Genomic DNA, 20,797 nt, shown 5'->3' with positions numbered 1-20,797 from the left:
AACTCTCTCTGGGCCTTGTTCCTCACTTGATCTGTACAAGCTGAGAATATATGGATTAAAATGTAATTATTAAAAGTAAATGATATATTTATTTCTTGCCCAATTCTAATTCCAGATAAATTTTTAATTTTATTGATGGCGCAAAAGGGGGATTGCCCACATTCTTTTATGATTTTAGGAGGTGGTTGCACTGCAGCCTCTGACCTATCCAATCTCACAAGGTATTTACATAAATAAAATGGATGAGAGGAGATTTGTGTACCTTATTCTGAAGTCCTGGATTGTGAGACTCAGCAGAAAGGGTGAGATAAAAATGGAATGGATAAATGAATGAGTAGAATAATATTCCTAACAGGAAGTTATGCCTTCCTAAATGCTAGAGAAAGAGAAGGACATATGGCAGAACATTGTCTGCTACTTGAATTACTGATAGAGAACCAAGAACACCCAAAAGTAAACAAAAGAACAAGGCTGCAGATTCCAGTATCAGAGCAAAACGATTTATTGAAATAGATTCCCAGAAATATGAACACAAATGTTTACTCAGACCTTTGCTTTGGCTGTGGAGTTCCTTGAATGTGACTGAATTTATTTCTGTTTTCTGATATGATCAAGCATTTTTAAATCAAACAGAACCATCTTCAGATGGACTTGAACTGATCATGATCATCACCTACATAATGCTTTGGCGTTCTCAAGGTTTCAGATAATCCTTACATTACAACCAGCAACCTTCTAAGGGACGTACTGTATTTATTATTATAAAGTTTTACAGAAGTTACTGACAATTTTAGGTGGCTTCAAGGCCATCTCAGGATTTTATGACAAAGTCGACATTAAAACAAGGGACTTCTCAATTTGTGCCTCATTTTTTTAGTTTTCCTTCGGCTTGCTTTTACCTCATACGTTTTTTAAGTTTTAGAACGACTATAAAATCCTGCCAAACCTGTTGAAGCCGAGGCAGAAAAGGAACGTTGCTTGCTAAAGATGGAAATGTCCCGCAGTAGACAGCAAGAGAATTAGGAAGACTACAGGTTAAAAAAAAAAGAAAAAGCTAGTGCTTATCTAAAAACCAAGGCCCCTCCCCTTTGCATGTGAGCTGAATGTGCTGTTTCCTTTTCCAGTGGTAAATGGTCAAGAACCATGCTGGAAGCATCTGAACAAGCAAGGCTTTCTCCTGTTTGCTTCCCCAGCTTTTTTTGCTGCTTTGCTTCATTCATCTTTGGACGTGGATAGGAACGCAGACTGTCAGTGCAAAAGAACGGGGGGGGGGCGCATTTCTGAATGCTTAAAGGATGACTCTCCTTAACAGTACAACATCTGCTCCGCGTGAGTACTCAAAACCCCTCCTTTGTGCATAATGACAAACGTGCAGCTCTTACGCTTTAGGTGAAGGGTTTAAAAAAGAAGAAGAAGGGGGGGGGGGAAGTCTCTCTTGCTCGCTCGCTCTCTTCGAAAAAAGTTACTTTCTGAAGTATGTTCTGGAAACTTCACTCCTCTCTTCCCTGCATTTATGAAAGTTGGTGGGTGTGAGAAACAAGCAGAAAAGACGAAAGTTGTTATGCATGTGTGCCCGGGACAAGGCAGGACTCCAGCCACAACACTTGTTTGCAAAGATCAAATGGAGTTAAATGTTTTAAACGGCGTAGCTGAAAGTGTGATAGAAAGAGGAGCTGAAATGAACAATTAAGCGGTTGCTTTTCTATTCCGCCAAAACCAGAGAAATGCAGTTGTTTAATGCATTGCATTTATTTCTCTTTGCCCTCTTTGGGGTGTTACTACCTTGCTCAAATACAGACAGGGAACTGTCTCTCTGTAACATGAGAGCCCAGCCCCAAACTGCCGGTCTATATTTAGCCACAATGCATTTTTGTTTTCCAAACCTTGCTCGAACTGGTGTGCAGCCGCTGAATGACAGCAAAGCGAGGGGGAGAGGGGTTGGGAGCGCTTCCTGTTTCCAGAATGTCCTGCTTTGCTGAAAAGTCCAGGGAGATTCAGGTGGGCGGTTAATGAGCACAACACTCGAGCCCAAACGAGACCCTGAGAACCCAGAAGTAGCTGTGAGGCAGGGATCATGTTGCCAGCCGGGGAAGGATGGGGATTATCTGGAACTCGTTTCATAACGTTCAAGTACAGTTAGTATTTTTACCCGTTTTGTTAATATCAGGGTATGTCTCTCTGCGGTACAGAAGTACCGTATACCAAAATTAGGCCCTGCCTCACACTTTAACAGAAAAAAAAACACACAGCGGAAGGGCAGATCCTGCACAATGAAGACTGTCAATATCTCTTGTTCCTGTCACATGTTTGGTATAAATTGCACCCACAGGGTTGGTTGGTTGGTTAGTTAGTGTTTTTTTAATTTTATTTATATATATATATATATATATATATATATATATATATATATATATATTTCGAATGTAGACAACACCCATCTCATGAGGAAGTTATCAAAGGGTGAAGGCAAGGTTTGGTCTATTAGAGCAGACACATTAACATAAATTAGTTGTGGTAGACTAAGTTTAGACCTCATCCAAACTGTCAGATTAAAAAAAGATGGCATGGCATTGAGGCCCATATCCAGCTTCAGTGGAAATGTGAAAACATGTTTTCAGGCTGTTAGGTGGAGTTTCAGGGGAAGGATGCAAAAGATATTCTGCTGTCCTTCCTTCTCTGTGGTAAACATTAGCAAACACACCACTTTTGCAATTATAGCTCTGCGTTTTGGTAGCCCTGACTGAACAGCCTTTATTTTGACTTACTAAAGTAAACCACAAATAGTTGCTATTCTGTGATCCTATGGGCATGTGCACCCTTGGACTAATTTCTAAATCCATCGGCACATAAGTAATTTGGACTTCTGGCACCAGCAGTCTGTCCCATTTCTAGAACCCTGCTGGGTGAAGAAGAAAGGGGAGGAAAAATGACAGATAATGCAAAAAAGAAAAAGGGGAAATGGGGAATTGAAGAGGTGTCAGAGACAGAATGCACCAGCGGCCTCACCTTGGCTTTGAATCTACCCACTGCTCATTTAAGCCCCACCTATTGTTTCCCCAAGAAATTCTTTCCAAAGGAATGTAGCCCTTGAAAGAAAGCAGTTGGGTCCACCTCTGGTGAAAATAGATTTTACCTGTTCTGGAGAAAAGAAGCTTCCTTTGTTAGATGGGCCTTGCATGGTGGCAGAGCTAAAATACAGAGCTGCAATATACAGTAGTCACCAGTGCTTAGGAGAGGCCAGTGACCCCACTGACCTCTATTGGGTTTCCTCTTTGCAGTCTTCGGTTATAGCTGATTGGAACCCAAAATAAATTGGGTTGCATGTTTTCAATAATTGTCAATGTAGCTCTCGAAAAGTTGTAGTTTGCACGCAAAATAATTCCTTAGGAGTTTCAATTGATAAGGAAAAAAGGAAGTACATAGGCTTCCTTTTAATATAAGAAGGCAGACAGCATTCGCCTTAACAACTGAGTATCAGTGCTTGCAGCTGTGCCTGACCCGGTAATCAGCTGATACCATCCCCCAGGCTTAGCTTTTCTCTAATCTTGAAGGAGCTGTTTCAGCTCCAGGTTTGAAGAAGTCCAAGCCAAGCTGGCTTGGTTCCTCTTCCCCAAGTAGTCCTGATCCATGTGGACTTCCTGAACTTTGAGGACAGAACAGGTCTAGCAGTGGAGGCTTAGAGAGAAGTGTTATGCAGCTACAGCAAGGGAACTGCCATTTTCCCTCCCCAGTTCCTAAATAACAAATTGCTCCAGAAGAGTAGTATCTCAGAGACTTTGACTGGAATTAGAAAGGTGTCTTCCTTAGGCTTTCCCGTGGCTTGAGCAATTCTTGGGGGAGGAGGGGGGACTTGGAGATACGTTATCCACTCAACCCGAAAAACTCACTTCACTGGGACATATGGGCCCTTTCAGAATACTTTTCTCTTTCCCCTCAGCTCTGATACAAGCTTCAGTATCTATAGAAAGCCAGGATGCGCCCCTTTAATCCTCCTCCAGTGCCTTCACTGCCTGCATGCCCTTAACATTCTTCTGTCATGCTAAATACAGAGTACTGGAAGGGGCAGACTCCTGGCTTCGTTGCAGCAGTGTGGCACTGACGGGAGAAAACATGTAAAGAGAAAATCTGTGCAGTGTAATACATAGATGTTAGGTAAATATCTGTCTGTCTGTCTGTCTGTCTATCCATCCATCCATCCATCCATCCATCCATCCATCCATCCATCCCAATATGTAAAAGAATTTAATCCCAGCATTTGCCAAGCCATGCTATGTGCCAATGCCATGCTCGTAGTTTGTCTTTGGAACAGTTTCTCCAGCATCCATATAATTAGGTGCATCCTGGAACTACAAGCGCAGAAAAGGACAGGAGGTTATCTAATCCAACATTATCTAAAATCCAGCCCATCTGCACTATGAAGCTAAACATTCACAACAAAATATTCCTTATGATCAAAGAGGGCCGTGTATGTACTATTCGGTTCAAATTTTGAGTTGCCCAAACCATAACTTAAGGACAGCATCTAGAAAGAAAACACATAATTGATGCTCTGCTGTTCTGAAAAGCGTATTAGAACAGCTTTTCTCTGTGTCCTTTTTTTTAATGTCCATGAGGTATTTGATGTGCCACCCTGCATTAAGGAAAAAAATAAAGAACAAACAAAAATGTTGACCTGGAGGCAGTAAAGTTATGTATCCATGAAATTTTTTATATGGAAATCCTTTAGGACATTAAAATGAGTTTTAATATGTGTTTAGTTATTGGTTTGTTCTTTTTTAAAAACACACACAAACAAAATTACTGCTGATAAAATTCTGTTGTTTGGAAGCTCATGCCTCACAATTTGGTCCTAGCAGTGTGACTGCCCCACCTCACAACAGGATGCAAAAAAAAAAATTCAAATCAGCAATATGTTTTGTTGTGAATTGTTCTTTAAAAATATATTGCTGCAAACTGCCCTGGAAGCTCCTTTTGAAGCCAGAGATAATATAGACATCTTTTAGAAATGTATGAGAAGTCATGTAGGAATTGCCTGGTTGAATGTGACTACAGGCCTATCCAAAAGTCCCCAGAGAGATGTGCGCATGGGAATCCATGCCTCTTGCTGCCCCTCATCTGGTGCAAATGAGGGGTGTTATGAGCCCCACTTAGTGGTGATACCAAGTTGGAGGCAGTCATTGTGAAATGCCCATTGAATGATACCCTGCTGTCTCACACTCACTTCCCATCGCTTCACTTAAAAACAAAAGGAGCAAAAAAAAAATTGTTTCCTGTCTCATAATAAACAGAAGTTTTGCTTCCTTTCATAAAAGGAAGGGAGGGGTGAAATATTTTCTCCCTCCCTTGCTCCCTCCCTCCTCTCTCTCTCTCTGTCTCTCCCTCTCCCTGTTTATCTTCCTCCTTGAAAGATGAACAGTTAGCTTGATCTCCCATCTCATCTGCCTTCTTGCCTGGCACCATTTCCCCAGGTCTACAGGACTTCTCCAGGCACTGCTGGAAAGTGGAGCCAGGGTGACTGTCTGAAAGTTCATTCTGCAGCTGTGCAAAATGTTTTTATAAGGAGGGAGGGAGGGAGGAGAGAGGGGGGAGAGAGAGAGAGAGAGAGAAAGAAAAGAAAGAAAGAAAGAAAAAGAAAGAAAGAAAGAAAGAAAGAAAGAAAGAAAGAAAGAAAGAAAGAAAGAAAGAAAGAAAGAAAGAAAGAAAGAAAAAGAAGGTGATGCAGTGCTGTTGTTTGGGGGCCTAACCCTTCAGCATGTAATCTGGCCTTAGCAATGCTGTGTTCTCATTCTCAGAAGAGCAAAGAGATACAAACCATTGTTGATAATGATGGAATATGAATGTGGGTGTTTTATGACAAACAAACGTGCAGTGTTATTAAACTCAGAAGTTTCATTGTGATTAGGCAGTGCCATATGTATGAAAACATCATGAATTTTTCATTTCAATTATGCATGTTTAAATTAAAAGTCAGAGTCTTCTCAGCTGGACTTTTGATTAGGCTACTTACTGAATGCACAGAATTCATATTATACATATGGTTACAGGTAGTCCTCACTTAGGACTACAGTGGGGACCGGAATTGCCATCTCTAAGCAATGCAGTCATAAAACGAGATGTCACGTGGCCATGTCATTTAGCGATGGCAATCCCAGCACTCCCTGTTACTGTTGTTAAGTGTATTCTACTGGTCATTAGCTGAGGACCCACCCCAAATCGAGCCATTCCAGGCTTGGTCCCTCCCAGCCTTGAGCCTTAGTAAGGTATGGGACTGCCTCCAACTCCCTCCATCTGTCTATCTCCCCCCCCCCCGCCATATCCTGCCTTTTTGGCCACCCTGTACCCTGCCTTGTGGGGTGGCAAGCAGCCCCAGAACCAGGCGGTTCTGGGGCTGTTTGCTACACCTCAGGGGCTTCTTGGCCCTCCTTTCCTCCTTCGCTCACTCACTTCCACCAGCTCTCTCCTTCGGTCCTCTGCTTGCTCACACATACTGTGCCCTCCTTCACTTGGTCGCGTGCACCATGGCCTCCTTCCCCCTTTGCTCGCTCGCAGGCACCAGTGCCTTCTTCCCTCACTCACAGGAGTGCCCTCTTTCCCTCCTTCGCCTGCTCACACACACCACCGCCCTCCTTCCCCCTTTGCTTGTTCACATGCACCAGCACCCTCTTTCTCTTCTTTGCTCGCTCACATGCACCACTGCCCTTCTTCCCCCTTTGCTTGCTCACCCAATTGCCCTTCTTCCCCCTTCACTTCTTCACATGCATGCACTGTGCCCTCCTTCCCTCCTTCACTTGCTTGAGGACTCTTCAGGGGCACTTCCGATGTGCTCTCTGCAGCTCATGTTGGAAGCTGCTAGCCATCTGTGAGGTTTTCTCCTTCCTCCTGCAAAGCCCCAGAAATGCAGTGCAGCTGTGCAGTGTGTGCGAGCGAGTGAAGGGGGAAGGAGGGTGTGGTGTGTGTGAGTGAAGGAGGGAACAGTGCATGCATGCAAGCAAAGGGGGGAAGGAGGGTGCACTGTGAAGGAAGAGAGGTCAGGGTGGGTGGGAGAGACTTACCTGAGCAACTTGTGGACCTCCCCTGCCAGGCTCCCACATTTGCTTGTGGGAAGCTGGCAGGGAAGGTTGCAAATGGCGATCACATGATTGCAGGGTGCTTGGCAACCAGTCGTAAGTGCGAACAGGTTGCCAAGCATCCAGATTGTGATCACATGACCGTGGGGGTGCTGCAATGGCCATAACTTCGGGGACCAGTCCTAAATCCATTTTTTCAGCCCCATCATAATTTTGAACAGTCGCTGAACAAATGGTCGTAACACGAGGACTACCTGTACAGAGTGGTGTACCTCAGCATAATGAAGCTTCATGCCGCCTTAAGTATTTGGCATTAGTACTTTTTGTAAACTGGAAATAGCATGGTTATGAGAAAGATTTTGCCTATATTCTGGCATAAACTGTATAACTAGGAATAGGCAACTTGATTATTCTCAGCAAAAAATTAAAAGAGTGGCCCCTTCTGCTGTATTCCAGTTCTCTCAGTGACTCTGGACAGCCTCTGTTAGTTCATATACGCAAGACTGGAAATAAGAATAAGTTATAAAGAAAATAAGGGCCTTGGCTTTGCAATGTGCATGATTTCATACAAGTGCATTGAACTGCATGTTGTTCATGGTATCAACACATACTGTATGTCTTCAGCCAGGGTGGGCAATATACAGTTGAATGTAGCTTTGGAAAGACTAAAGTGCCAAATTTCAGTTTTCTCCCATTTCGGAGTAAGAAACACATAAACACTGGAGTTTAATTTTTTTTTTTAAATAACACAATAAAAACAAACACTATAAAAAATAAAATCTCCAGTTCCCCCAAACGGGGGGCGGGGGATAGAAAATCCTGCCCTGCACATGTGTTATTATTATTTATTAAAATTGTATACTGCTCAATAAGACATGCTCCCAACTACTTTGCATCATTAACCCAGCCTTCTCTCCAAAGGAAGTATGCACTTTAGCAAAAACAAATATTACTCATGTTGTGATTTCCCAGTAGAACTTTAGTGCATTATATAATTTCATCTATTTCTGTTTCAAGATGATATCTGGAGGATTCTGTATAAAAAGCATCTATTAAATATGTATGTATTTTTTAACTGCATGTGTAGAAAATTAAATAAACCCTTAGCAAGGACAAGATGGTTTCCCAGATAGTTACTCCGACACACTAAGCATACTTTTCCCCTTTTAAAACTTATATTCCACCTTTCTATCCAAAAAGGGCACTCAAGGTGGTCAACTGAAGATAACAAAATATGAAGAAAAATTAATTACCAACAAAATTAAAAACAGAGTTAAAATAATACATAAAGCAATAATGGAAACTTAAAACATTCTTTAGAACTCAGGGATGGAGGACAAAGAATGAGTCTCTCCCAAAGTCAGCTTAATGTGAAAAAGAAAAGGGAAATTATGTTTATGGTAGAAATCCACTTTTCAGCAGTAATAGCATACTTTTCAAAAAAAAAGGTTTAACAGACAGCAATTTTCAGCAGAATTTGTCATTGTAATTCAAAGAGATCCCTGTGGTGAAACATGCATTGGAGAACAAATTATATGAGAGACTGCCCTGTTTTGGAGATTTTTGCAAAGCCAACTGGCTTTTCTAGATGTCCACGTACCTTCATTCAGCAAACAAGCAATCATTGTTTCAGAAATGGATTTAATGACAGTAATTATGACAATGTCTTGGGGTAACTTCATTAATATGAATTCTTCATACTGTTTCCTGCTGGTTTTGTATGTCAGGTGGATGGCACTAGAGACAATCTGAGCTAGGGATGGAAATAAATCATTCTGTAAAGCTGCTTCTGTTGCACTTACCACACTCATAGAACCCCTAATCTACAAGAAAGCCTTTGTTATTCCTTCACCAGAAAATACATTTGCCTGGATTTTAAAGATTATACTGATGGCCATCTAAATTAGACAAAGTGGTTTCTGTTCTTGTTTGCGGAAAAGACCCATTCATCAAAACATAGCCCACTGGTGTCCAAACATTCATATCTGGTCTATGTTAATCAGGAATAATTATGTTCCAACTATCTAAGAGAAAATGTATTATATACTCTTCCTGAATGGCTCTGTAGTATTTTCAGAAAACAGAGAAGTAAATAAAAGTTGCAGGCTGGATTTGGGACACTTTAGGGATATAGCTTTCAAAAATGCAGTTTCTTCCAGGAAATCTCTCTCAATGAAGCTATGAGTACTGTGTACCAACAACCAGTTCACCGATTCGTTTTCCAACTGTGCGTTCGAAGAGTCAAAAACTTAAAAGGCAACCTGGTACATGTCACAGATTTGAAATGTCCTCACTATCTTATTAACACTGGCATTCGTAAATAATAAAGCATTTGAGTTGATTTCCATTTGATTTGCAGATATGAGAACTGGGACATTTCAGTCAAGATAACTATACAGGTAGTCCTCGTTTAGTGACTGCCTCATTTAGTGACTGTTCACAGTTACAGCCATGATGAAAAAGTAACTTTATGACCAATCTTCACATTTACAACCTTCTCAGGTCTGTAAAGTAAAGGAGAGCTGAAGTAAGATCAAAAGCACAGTCACGGTTTCACTTAGCAACCGCTTCTCTTAACAACCAAGTTGCCAGTCCCAGTTGTGACTGCTAAATGAAGACTACCTGAACCAGTCTTTCCCCATCTTTGGTTCACATGAATTGTTGAGCTACAATCTGAGAATTGACCATATTGGCCAGGGCCTAAGGTCTTAAGCAGGTCTTTAAAAATTTAAGCAGGATTTGACCTGTTAGTACTTTAATGGAAGGCTGCTAAGAAATCCCAGGGCTTTACCTTACACTGGAATATTTTTAAAAAATCAGAAGAAAGCAAAGCCACCTCTTCCCATAGTGCTGCAAAGCCTTAAATGGTTATGTCCATGTCATCTTCAGACTTAAGGGAGTTTTTTTACTTTATTATTCCTACAAAAGCAAGGCTGGGAACAGCTGAAATCCAATGGTTTAACTGTCTTCACAGCTTCAAGCAGACTTTTTCCCATTGCTTACTAGTTACTTGGTCAGTTCAGAACTGGCACATGTTGTCTTTCTTTTTGATGACTGCACATCTCTTGCAACTGCTTTAAAGTCTGCAGCTACTCTTGGGGCTCCCCAATCTCAAAGGCTCACAGTTAACAAAATGTCTTAGAGGTTGAGCTGCTGTTCTCCTGACTTCCAAATAGTGTCAAGGGGTTTTTCCCTGCCATTCACTTATTTTTTCAAAGATTGTCCAGTCACTTTCAGCATTGAGAGATTGAGACTCTGTAAGATTATCATTCTGAAATAGGAATATGCAACTTTATAGGCAGAGGTTTACTCTTGGTCTTTGAATGAAATGCTGCAGGCTGGTTTCAGGAGACCAACTCCCTCACTTTTCAGCAACTCTGGAATTGCCCTTTGTTCCTTCAGTTGAAGTGGGGAGAAAGAAGTGCTTCTAAGAAGAGACCCTCAAGAGTTTAAACAGAGTATTTTTCTTCTGTAATATGACGGAAAGTGATTTTTGAACACCAACAAAGAACAGAGAAGAGTATGGAATTACACTAAGCTTTATAAAGGATTTCATTATGTTATACAAAAAATAAGCAAGCAAACAACATTTGTATGAAAGAATAAATGAACAGATATAATATACAAATCATAATCAGTATAAATGCTGCTTGATGCACGAAGAGTGATTTATCAGTGTAACACACCTTTAATTCTCATAAAGAAATTCATCTTGGACAGTTCAGACATCTGCCTCAAGGTCACAAAGCTAAGGCCGATCTCGGAGTAAAGCTGATCTTAGGATAAAGTGAGCTTATTGAATGCATTCTGACAACCCAAGACCAGCTTAACCAGCTGCTTTTTAAAATCCAAGGACTGACTCAATACATGTAGTAAGCAAAGGCATTTTCACATGACTACAAATGTTAACATCTCTAGTATATCAGGGCAGAACTGACTCAATAAAATATACATATATTTGTGGATTTGTTAAGCCCTAATAAAAACACTTCAAAAAGTAATAGGCAGAGCTAAGATAAGAACAAAATGTTTAGATACTACCCCAAATGACTGGGCACTATACAGAAGAACCTCAAAAACCAATCTCCCCGTGCGCAATGATCAACCAAAGAAATTAAATGATCATAAAATCCAAAACATAAAATCAGACATCCACCCTCCATCCTCACTAGATGTTAAAGCTGTCAAAAGCTTGGCTAAAGAGAAAAAAAAAATAAGCAATTTTCTGAAGGCCAGGAGCAAAGGGGTAAAGCGTACCTCTGGGGGCAATGCATTTCATAATGTAGAGTCTACTGCTGAGAAGGTCTGACTTCTAGTTTGCATCCCCTTCACTTCATGGGGAAGTGGGATCTGAAGCAGACCTTCTCTGGCAGGACAGACAGAATCATTATGGACATGGTAATCACTACAGTAATCTACCACCACACCTTATAAGCACTTTGAATTAGGCCCAAAGGCCAGTGCAGCAACTACTGCAGCATCCATAAAATAGGCATTATTCTGCAGTACTGGGACCTGCCCACCAACAGTCTGAAGCATCCAAGGCACCTTCAAAGATACCCTCACATACAGTTCATTGCAATAGTCTAATTGCATGGTTTCATTTTGTTTATGTTTAGTCTTATTCATTTCACTTGTACACTGCCAGAAGTCAACAACTCCCAGTGGTTGATAGCAATAGTATAAAAGCCAGAGTTAAACCCATGGATATTGCAGTCAAAATTAAAATCATCAGCACATCAAACTTGGTTTTTAATTCTGTTTTGAAAGCCAGCAAAGAGATACGTTTCCTCAACTCAGCAAGGAGTACATTCCTATAATTAAAATTACATATAATTAATAGGGCTGTGCAGTGCTTCAGAAACCATTTGGGAAAGATGCCTCGAGGCACCTGGAAGTGTGAACCTAACACCTGTCTGCAGTGTTTTAAAGCAGCCATCTTTTCCCAGAATTGCACAGCTGCCCTATGCAGCTGCCACATGATCCCAAGAGCAGACATGGCTGCTTTAAAGAGTTGCAGTCCTTTTCAAAGTCAAATCCAAAGCACTGCACAACACTCACAGCTAATATGATTACTCTCTAGTTACATATCTAACATTATTTCTTGGCATTCTCTTTTTAAAAAATGTATCACTTAGCAGCAACATGTAGAAGTTTCTGGATGTGCACACAAGGCTTTTAAGGGATACAAGGGTCCCTGGGATTGTGCCATTTTCTTCTGAAAGACAACCTGTAGTAATCCATCCATAGTAAGACAGGGCCATTACTGTTCTACAGCCTTGTGATCTGTCTGGAGAAAAAAGAATAGACCAATAAAATATTCAAACTTTAGCTTGAACTTTGTGGAGCCTTCTCTCCATATCTCCTGTCTTATCCCACCAAATCCCTACAGGGTTTTACTTTGAATATTGTATGCACTTTTTAAAACTGCTTCCTTTTCCTCCAAGGTATTCTAGAAATGCAGTCAACAATAAGGAAATCAAGGAAAGTAATGCCACTGGAGAGGAAGGCATAAATCTTTCCTTTTCAACTTATGGCCTGAAGTGAGGATGGGTTGGTTGGTTGGTTTGGGTTTCTCTCAATCTATTCAAAAGTTACTTGCTTTCTCCAAGCATCTCTGCTCTAGACATTTCCCATCCCTGACTCCTACTTTTGCAGCTGCCAGATAGGACTTTTTTTTTCTCATTTCCATTCTAGCACTAAAAATAAAATAAAATCTCTTATCCCTACAGATCAACAGAATGTATCACTCTCCTTTTAATTTTTCAAAGCTGTCTTGGTGGATTTGCTTCCTAAATTGCAAACGAACACGGGCACCTCATTTGGAGCTTCTGTCTCCAGCCTCTGAGTGGGCTCAGTCAGGCTGTGGGGAAGGAGGAATTGCCTTCAGGAACTAGATAATGAGTGGCGCGTCTGTATCCTAAACAGCATAGTTCCTTGTTGGGAAAAACTAGCTTGCAGTAGGAATTATCCCGAGATAGGAGCAGAGTGCAGATTAAAAACAAAACCAGCTCTTCTGAAAGACAGCCTACTTCCTATTCCCTTTTGAGGTCAGCAATTGTAGAAGTTCCTGTGTGCAAAAATCAGATGGCAGAAACAGATACAACTTGCCTAATTTCCTCTAATACTACATGGGTCTCCAATTCCCACACCCAGTGGCAGGTTTTTTTTCCTGCCGGGGGCTTGAATATTCAACTGAGTCCCACAATACATAAACATGTGCAGCCACTTATTTTTTTACTGTCCTGTATTACTGTATTTTTTTTCCTCCTGGCTGGGAAACAACAACTAAATAGGTGTATTATCCTTTCAAAAGCCACCCGCATTCTAAAATTTGAGGACTTTCTGATAATGCAGAAATGTTGAGGTTCTCTGGGAATTCTTGAAGGCCTTTAGGCAGGAGTTTGTCTTCATGAGGAAGGTGACAAGAATGAAAATCTATTTTTGGAACAAGTATATTCTGGATGGCAGCACATCCCTGATTTTGAGGAGAAAATTACTTCTGAAGAAATACTCTTCTTTTCTCCATAGCCAATTAGTGTGTTTCCTCAGCCAGTGGACCCTGGCTTAAAAAAAAAAAAAAAGTGAAAATCTCTCTACTGAAATCCAAATCTACTGTAAACCTTCTTTACTTTGGTAACTTTGGGTTTAAAATGTGAAGATACTGAGCAGACACAATGCTGCATGGCAAATAGAGTATCTAAAAGCTATCTCAGGATTAATGCAAAAATACTGTCATATTGTGGTGACTCAGGTCCAGGCTTACTTCTAGCCAATTGATTGTGCCTCTGTCTCTCAGCCAAGGATTAAAGGCAAATTAATGGCAGCTACTGGTGTTCACAAAAACCAACAGAGAATCAGAATCAAAAGCTTTTCAGTCTCTGATTAAAAGAACACCTGGAGGAAAAACATGTGCTCCATCTATGTCCTGGACTCCCCATATGGCTAAGGAAGGTTTGCCATAGGCTATAAGTATTTCCAATTCCTCATTTTCCAGGGTAATTTTGAAGTTTTTTTCTTAGTTTAGATGGGAGGGGGCTATAGGGGAAGGGATGGGGATAATTTGCATCTCAGAGGTGTCCCACTTCTACTCTGTCCCGTAAATCTGTTGCTTCTGCTGATAAAGTGTTTCCTGTTTGTATTCTTATTTTGGGGTACCCATTGCCATCACTGCTGTTCCCTTTCAGAGCTTAACAGTTTGAGACATTTGGGAGCTGGGGCAAAAGTGACAGGAGTTCTGCTAGTTTTCCCTTCTAGCCTGAATGACTGGTCGCAAGCACAAGAGAAGAGTGGGAATGAGTTAAAAGACAACCCCCTGATATTCCTCATAACCTCTCTACCATGCCTGTGACCTGTCACTTGGGTTAATTATGAACACAGGTGTACTGGTCTTCTGGAAGACCAGTAAACCCATTTCCAGAAATAGTTTGGCTGATAGGTTGGTAGGACTGAAGTGAGATATAGGCTGAAATAGGAGGGAGCTCCCACAGTGCATTAAGAAAGCTCCTTCCCACTTCATCCTTGGTCCCTCTGCCTCAATGGCCTGTCAACCGAGCGATTTTGCATACAGGTCAGGAGGTACATCTGTGTCCAAAAATTGCCCAGCTGAGGAGTTGACATGAAGCAGGATGGAAGACCTCCACACTGGTGACCTGTCACTCAGGTAGCCTGAAAGGTTGCTGAAGCCTCCATCCCACACTCGCCTACACTCACCTCACATTAGTCAAAGAGGCTGATGGATGGTGGTTTCCCCCATTGCCTGTGGATGCTGGATGGTAGGAGGAAAAAAGCCAAGGAAATCCACCAATCACTCCCATCAAAATATTCCTCATTAAAGCTATAAGAAAGCTCGTCATTACTGAGGCAGATTAAAGTTTGGCATTCAGGGCAGTGCACATTACCCAAGCCTACTTTTTCTGCTGGCTCAAGGACCTGTGGAATGTCGCATCGCCCTGAGGAACAACCCTAAGCTGAATCTAATTGCAGCTTCACTGTGCTCTCCAGGCATTTTTTTTAAGGATACCTAAATATTCTCAAATACTTTCAGTCAGAAATCAGTGTTGTCAGGGTCGATTAGGAATAATCTCTCAGATAATCTGGCTGGCCTGGCCAATTTACTTCTCCCTGAAAAAAGCAGAAAGGGCAACAATTGCTAATTTCGTTGATGACATTGGAGAATAGCGATTTCCACTTGAAAAATAAATATTGACCGTGCCTGGCTCTCAGCTAAGCTGTGTGTTTCTGGGTGTGTTGAATTCTGTTAATTGATGGCAAAAGGATATTGCAAACCCAAGTGGAATTTGTTTTGTGATTTTTTCCAATTAACTTTATTGCACTTAATTGTCTTAGTCTGATAGAAAAATCATGAATTACTATTCAGCAATGTGGATCATCTAGGACTTCCTACATTAATTCACCAGGAGAACCTATTGGTATTTCTCATGATGCCAAAGGGGCTCCATCTCAGAGTGATCTATATGTCTCCTCCTCCTGTCCTTTTTGCAGAATCACTGATCCTTACCCTGCCTTCAGTTTTCTCTGCCTTTCCAATCTGAATCCCACTACAGGTGGTCCTTGCTTACTGACCACTCATTTGGCAGCCATTTGAAGTTACGATGGCGCTGAAAAAGGAGACTTACTACTGGTTCTCAAAGTTGCGGCCGTTTCAGCATCCCCACGGTCACATGATCATGAATTGGGCGCTTGGCAACCAGCACACATTTACAACAGTTGCAGCATCCCACAGTCATGTGATCACCTTTTGCAACCTTCACAGCCAGCTTCTGACAAGCAAAGTCAATGCAGAAGCTGGCAGGAAGTTGCAAGTCATGGTCATGTGTCGTCACACTTAATGACTGCAGCTGGAACTGACGTCATAAGTCGTTGCTGTCACGTGATGTTTCACTTTACAATGGCACTTAGTGATGGAGTTGCTGGTCCCAACTGAAGTCAGTAAGTGAGGACTACCTGTACTCTGTTCATGTGGCTGGAGGATACAGGAAGAGATGATAATGGAAGAATGTAAATCTTTACTGAAAACTTATTGGAATGAACTGAATGTGAGGGTACCTTTGAAGATGCCTCAAACCCTTTATACCACACAGGCAGGAGAAAAAGATGCAACAATTGGAACCTTGATTTCACTATAAACAGGGCTTGCATTTGATTCATAACAGTCACTGGAATTCTCTTGTAACAGTTTCATTCGTTTTTCTCACAATAAAGCCTACTTATCAAAGTTTTGCATCCTTGAATGCCTCCACCAAGTTTTAGTTCTGATGCTAGCTAAGCTTGACATTAGAATTCAGTGGTTACCCCATTTCACTTTGAGACTGTAGGAATCTCTGTTACTGTACAGAATCCACTCCTACTGAATTGAGGAGGCTGGTTGAGTTGGATCAGCTGCATCTTAACACTTCCCACAAATGGATTGTGTCAGTTCCATGAGGTGAAGCATCGTGTTCAGTTGGATTATTCTGCCTTGCAAAGTGAAGCAACTCTGCAAGATAAAATAATTGCAAAACACGCAGGTCTAGAAAATATATTTTAAGTTGCACAGATCAGAGGTCTGTTAATTCAGTTTAAAGATTGGAAAGCTGGGCGGTAGACACATGAAAGCCCATCTTTTATTAAATAACTCGTTCAAAGTTTGTGTTCAACTTTGGAGGCCTTCTTCAAGCTGCCCTTGGCCATTTTAAGATATGGAAAAATAGCTTCTAAGGGACATATGATCCAGTCATTACTAGTTTTACATGTATTCATGCCAGGCATGACCAGATAATCAAAGCCCTGCCCTTTTTAATGTGTATGCAGTGCATATAGTGCACATTAAAAGGGGGCATGTCTTTGATCACCCAGTCATCTCCACCATTTTGAAGCCAAAGACCTTCACTGTAGTCAACCTTGAATTGGACTTAAATCCATTATAGACAATATCTATATCAGACTGCAATTAAGGAAAAAATTGTATGCAGTCTCCCTAAATGTGCAATTTTTTGTATACACCTTTCTCTTTTATGTGCATTTTTAAAATTTTTGGAGAACTAAACTGCAAAGCATTAGAAAAGTAAACAGTCCAAATGATAACCATGTTCCAATGTGTGTGTATGTCCAAGAAGTCAAAATTAGATTAGTAAGCTCTAAAACATGGCCCAGAGAAATGTCTATTTTTAGCACTAGACACAGCTTTCCTTATTTACTTAGGCCTTTCACTGAGTTGTAATTGGCTTTAAATATCATTTTATTGTTCAGCTAGATTGTAACAACATGTCATGGTTCTTTATTTTATGTGATGTTAATTGACTGGGTTCTTGTAGCATTTTGAGCCACAAAATAGTCAACTATATTTAAACCTAGCATGTTGTGTGAACTCAGTCTGTGTGATTATTTATCATTTGGTGCATTCTGTGAACCTAGAAAATGGGTTAATTGAGTAAACCATAGTTAAATTACTAATGAAGAAGCATGTAAATACAAATACATTTCATTAAATCCTAGTACTGTATTGTTTTAATATTGGATGTGTGCTTCCCAGAAGTTTTATACTGAATAACAATGTATAACAAATTAAATCAACCTGGTGCCCTCTGGACATATTGAAACAGTGTAAGTCCAGACATAGTGGCCATTGTCCAAAACATCATAGTCCCAACAAATCCAAATGGTATAAGGATGGATAAGGCTTGTGTGTCAATGCACAACATGACAATGCCTAAACATGTGAATGATTATCAGTAAGTATACGTGTGAATAGTGGCTCTTTGTTGTAGTACAATAAGGACTTCGCATTGTAGCTCCTAAAATTTAACTTCGGGACTAGGTTAACCAGTGGATCCATAGTTAGAGGCAAGCTGCCTCTGAACATGCAAGGGAAAATGGCTATCAAGAAGGGGACACGCTATAGGTATATAAAATTATAAATGCTATGGAGTGAGATCTCCCCCTCTTGTAATACTGGAGAGAAGAACTTGAGGCTACCAATAAGAGCCTCAAGTTGTACTCCCTCCAAATATCTAGCCTGTTTTATTCCAAGAACCTTTAGCTCAACACTCCTTCTTAATCATCTGAATTTGGTTTCAGGATCTTCTATTCCTTAACTCTTGTTTAAGAATATGTAAGGAAAAGAGCTTCTGGACCTTTTGTCTAACCAAGAACTATTGATTGGTAAGAAACTGTACATTGCTATAGAACAAATTAATCAGGATACTTCTTGATATATTATACCAATAGGTTATCATTAATTCATATATAGGAGAGCTCCTTTAATGAGTACAAGATATCTGGTTCCATTCTCCCATTGATCCATCAGTATTTGCTTCCATCCTATTGTTACATGCATTACTTACAAAGGGAAAATAAAATAGCATGAGAAGTAGAAATCAGCAAAGGGGATGTGCAGTTATTAGGAAAAATAATGTAGTTGTATATGTTTTTACATGCATGGATGTGAAAGAATAAGCCATTTTAAATGTGACTCTTCATGCAAGAGTCTTCATTACTTCTATATCTAAGGACAATTTAAGGTTGTCCCACTCATGGAGTGGTGATGCGATGAAGGCAGCATCAAGGGGACATGGCAGAAAAACAACATTGCCAGGACATGTCTAGTTGTGCTAGCTTGCTTCTTTTTTCAAATCAGAAGAAACATGGGGGACTTGCTTTAGGTTGGGATTGATCAGGGACTGTATTCTCAGTTTGGATCACCCCCTCCCCACTCCACATCTACCATTTACCTAAGAAATAAACTCCAATTAACTTCAGTGGGACCTTCTTTCATATGCAAACTTCAGTTGCTTTACCCCACCCACCCCACTTTTTTTCTTCCTAGACAGCCTCTTAATCTTTCCATCCTTTTTGGAGATGGGGGAAGGTGCAGGATGAGACAAGGACGACTGTAGCTAAACTGTTCTACTAGTTAGAAACAAATCAAGCCTTAAGACTTCAGAGGCATCTGATTCTTTTGGTCACAGGACTTGTGATTGACCCAAGGGCTTATAATGATCTTGATTGAATGCTTGTTTGGTGAGTTTCCTGTCAGGATAAAGTCATGATGGATGAGGCTTTAGCAAAGGGACCAGCCAAGATCAGACAGAAAGCGGATGTGTGTGAATGGTTTAAATGAGAAATAGCCTGAGGGGAACATATCTCCTCTTCTCTCGGAGGCTTAGCCTTTCCAGAAAGAGAAGGGCAGTGTTTTCTATCTTGTGCTGTTAACAGCATTACCCAGACAGGAACTCAAACCTATGTTATGCTTCTATGCTCCCTGCTACCCAACCCTAGGCAGTAACTGAGTGGATGAAATTATGAATTCCGCGTATCTGCTCAGTGGTATTGCTTTTCAGCAAAGCCTTCTCTTAAATCAATGAGATGGCGTGCACTGAGCACATTCCGCCCTTGCTCCTCTTTTTTAAAATGGTGCATAGACCAGCGCTGTGACTTACATATCCTGACAGCTGCCTAGAGGTGACCAATCTGCGTATGTAGAGGTGAAACAGTAGCTTGCCTGTCTGAAGCGTGACATGACTATTTTTGTCAGATGGGTAATTGCCACTATCACCAGGGCGCATCTGCTGCACATGTCCTGCAATTAAAGATCATGCTGGTTATTAATTCCACCAGAGCTCCTCCACATAGACACACACACACACACACAGAGAGAAAAAAATTAACTTTTTGATTGTGCAGGTTAAGGGAAATAAATAAAACCAGCCATTGTTAAATTAGAGCAAGGAGAGGGAAAGCAGAAAGGCCATAGGAGTGTCTCAATAAATATGTCTGTTTTAACCAGATAATATTTTCATGCACTGTACATTCCAGCAAAGTAAGAGAATCTAATAAAGATGGTGCTGAACAGACGCCGGGTTGGTAACACTTAGGTGTGAGGAGATAGCTTCTCTCGTTACTAGGATGAGGACATAAGGGTCAAGCAGAAGACAGCACCTTAAGTCGGTTAAGCTACTTTAATTGCACTAGCACAAACACCAACTTATATTGCACCCAAGCAGAAATATATCTTGCCAGGACGTGGCCAATTTTTCTGGCCTGGGTTTTTTGTTTTTGTTTTTAGTCTTTTTTGGATGGATTAAGGGTAGAGATTGGAATAGGAGGGTTCCCTAAAGCAAGCCACTTCTTTCCCAGACCTACCCCCTCCTCCCCCAGATGCACCATTTTTTCAGGCCCTGTTTAGCCTTGGGGGTTAATGGTGGCAATGAGAGTGAGGGACTCCCTTAAAACCACCCCAGATACCTGGTCAGATCAGATGTACAGAAATCTAAGATGGTGACATTATATTTAGTCCAGAATTGCACATACAGTGGTACCTCGGGATACGAACTTAATCCGTTCTGTGACTCTGGTTGCAACTCGAGTTGGTCTCAAGTCGAGGTAAAGTTTCCCATAGGGTTCAATGTAAATCTGGTTAATCCGTTCCGCCCTCCGAATTTGGTCGCAACCCGAGGCGAATTTCCCCAGAGGGTTCAATGTAAATCCGGTTAATCCGTTCCGCCCTCCGCCCGAATTTGGTCGCAACCTGAGGCAATTTCCTCTCAGAGCCTGACTCCCGCCAAGCGTGCTCTGCATTTTCTTTGGAGCCATGCTAACACGCACACCAAAAACCTTCACAAAACACTGCAAAACACACCACGAGCCTCACCGAACATGTCCTTGCTACCGCGACCTCGCCCACAGGAAGCCGCGACTGCGTGACAGCAGGGAAAATGGCCGCGGATCCG

The 20,797-nt window shown here is 41.2% G+C and overlaps 1 protein-coding gene across 2 annotated transcripts in view; it reads left to right on the top strand.

Moving 5' to 3' along the window:
• The first annotated feature begins 1,113 nt into the window (after window positions 1-1,113).
• The window catches only part of GYPC (glycophorin C (Gerbich blood group)), a 37,364-nt gene continuing 17,680 nt past the window's right edge, over window positions 1,114-20,797 (top strand). The window contains exons 1-2 of one of the 2 annotated variants that reach the window (XM_088146405.1): window positions 1,114-1,329; window positions 4,050-4,152. In XM_088146405.1, coding sequence (XP_088002531.1) covers window positions 4,146-4,152 — 7 coding nt within the window. In that variant the 5' untranslated portion in view covers window positions 1,114-1,329; window positions 4,050-4,145. The remainder of the gene's footprint in view (window positions 1,330-4,049; window positions 4,153-20,797) is intronic. The other variant, XM_007428313.3, reaches the window with a different exon arrangement.

The sequence above is a fragment of the Python bivittatus genome, unplaced genomic scaffold (genome assembly GCF_059951505.1).
Source record: "Python bivittatus isolate LINGU-HERP-01145 unplaced genomic scaffold, Pbiv_v1 ctg000480_np1212, whole genome shotgun sequence".
In the NCBI taxonomy this organism is placed as follows: Eukaryota; Metazoa; Chordata; class Lepidosauria; order Squamata; family Pythonidae; genus Python; species Python bivittatus.
This window is presented reverse-complemented; position numbering and strand designations above follow the sequence as displayed.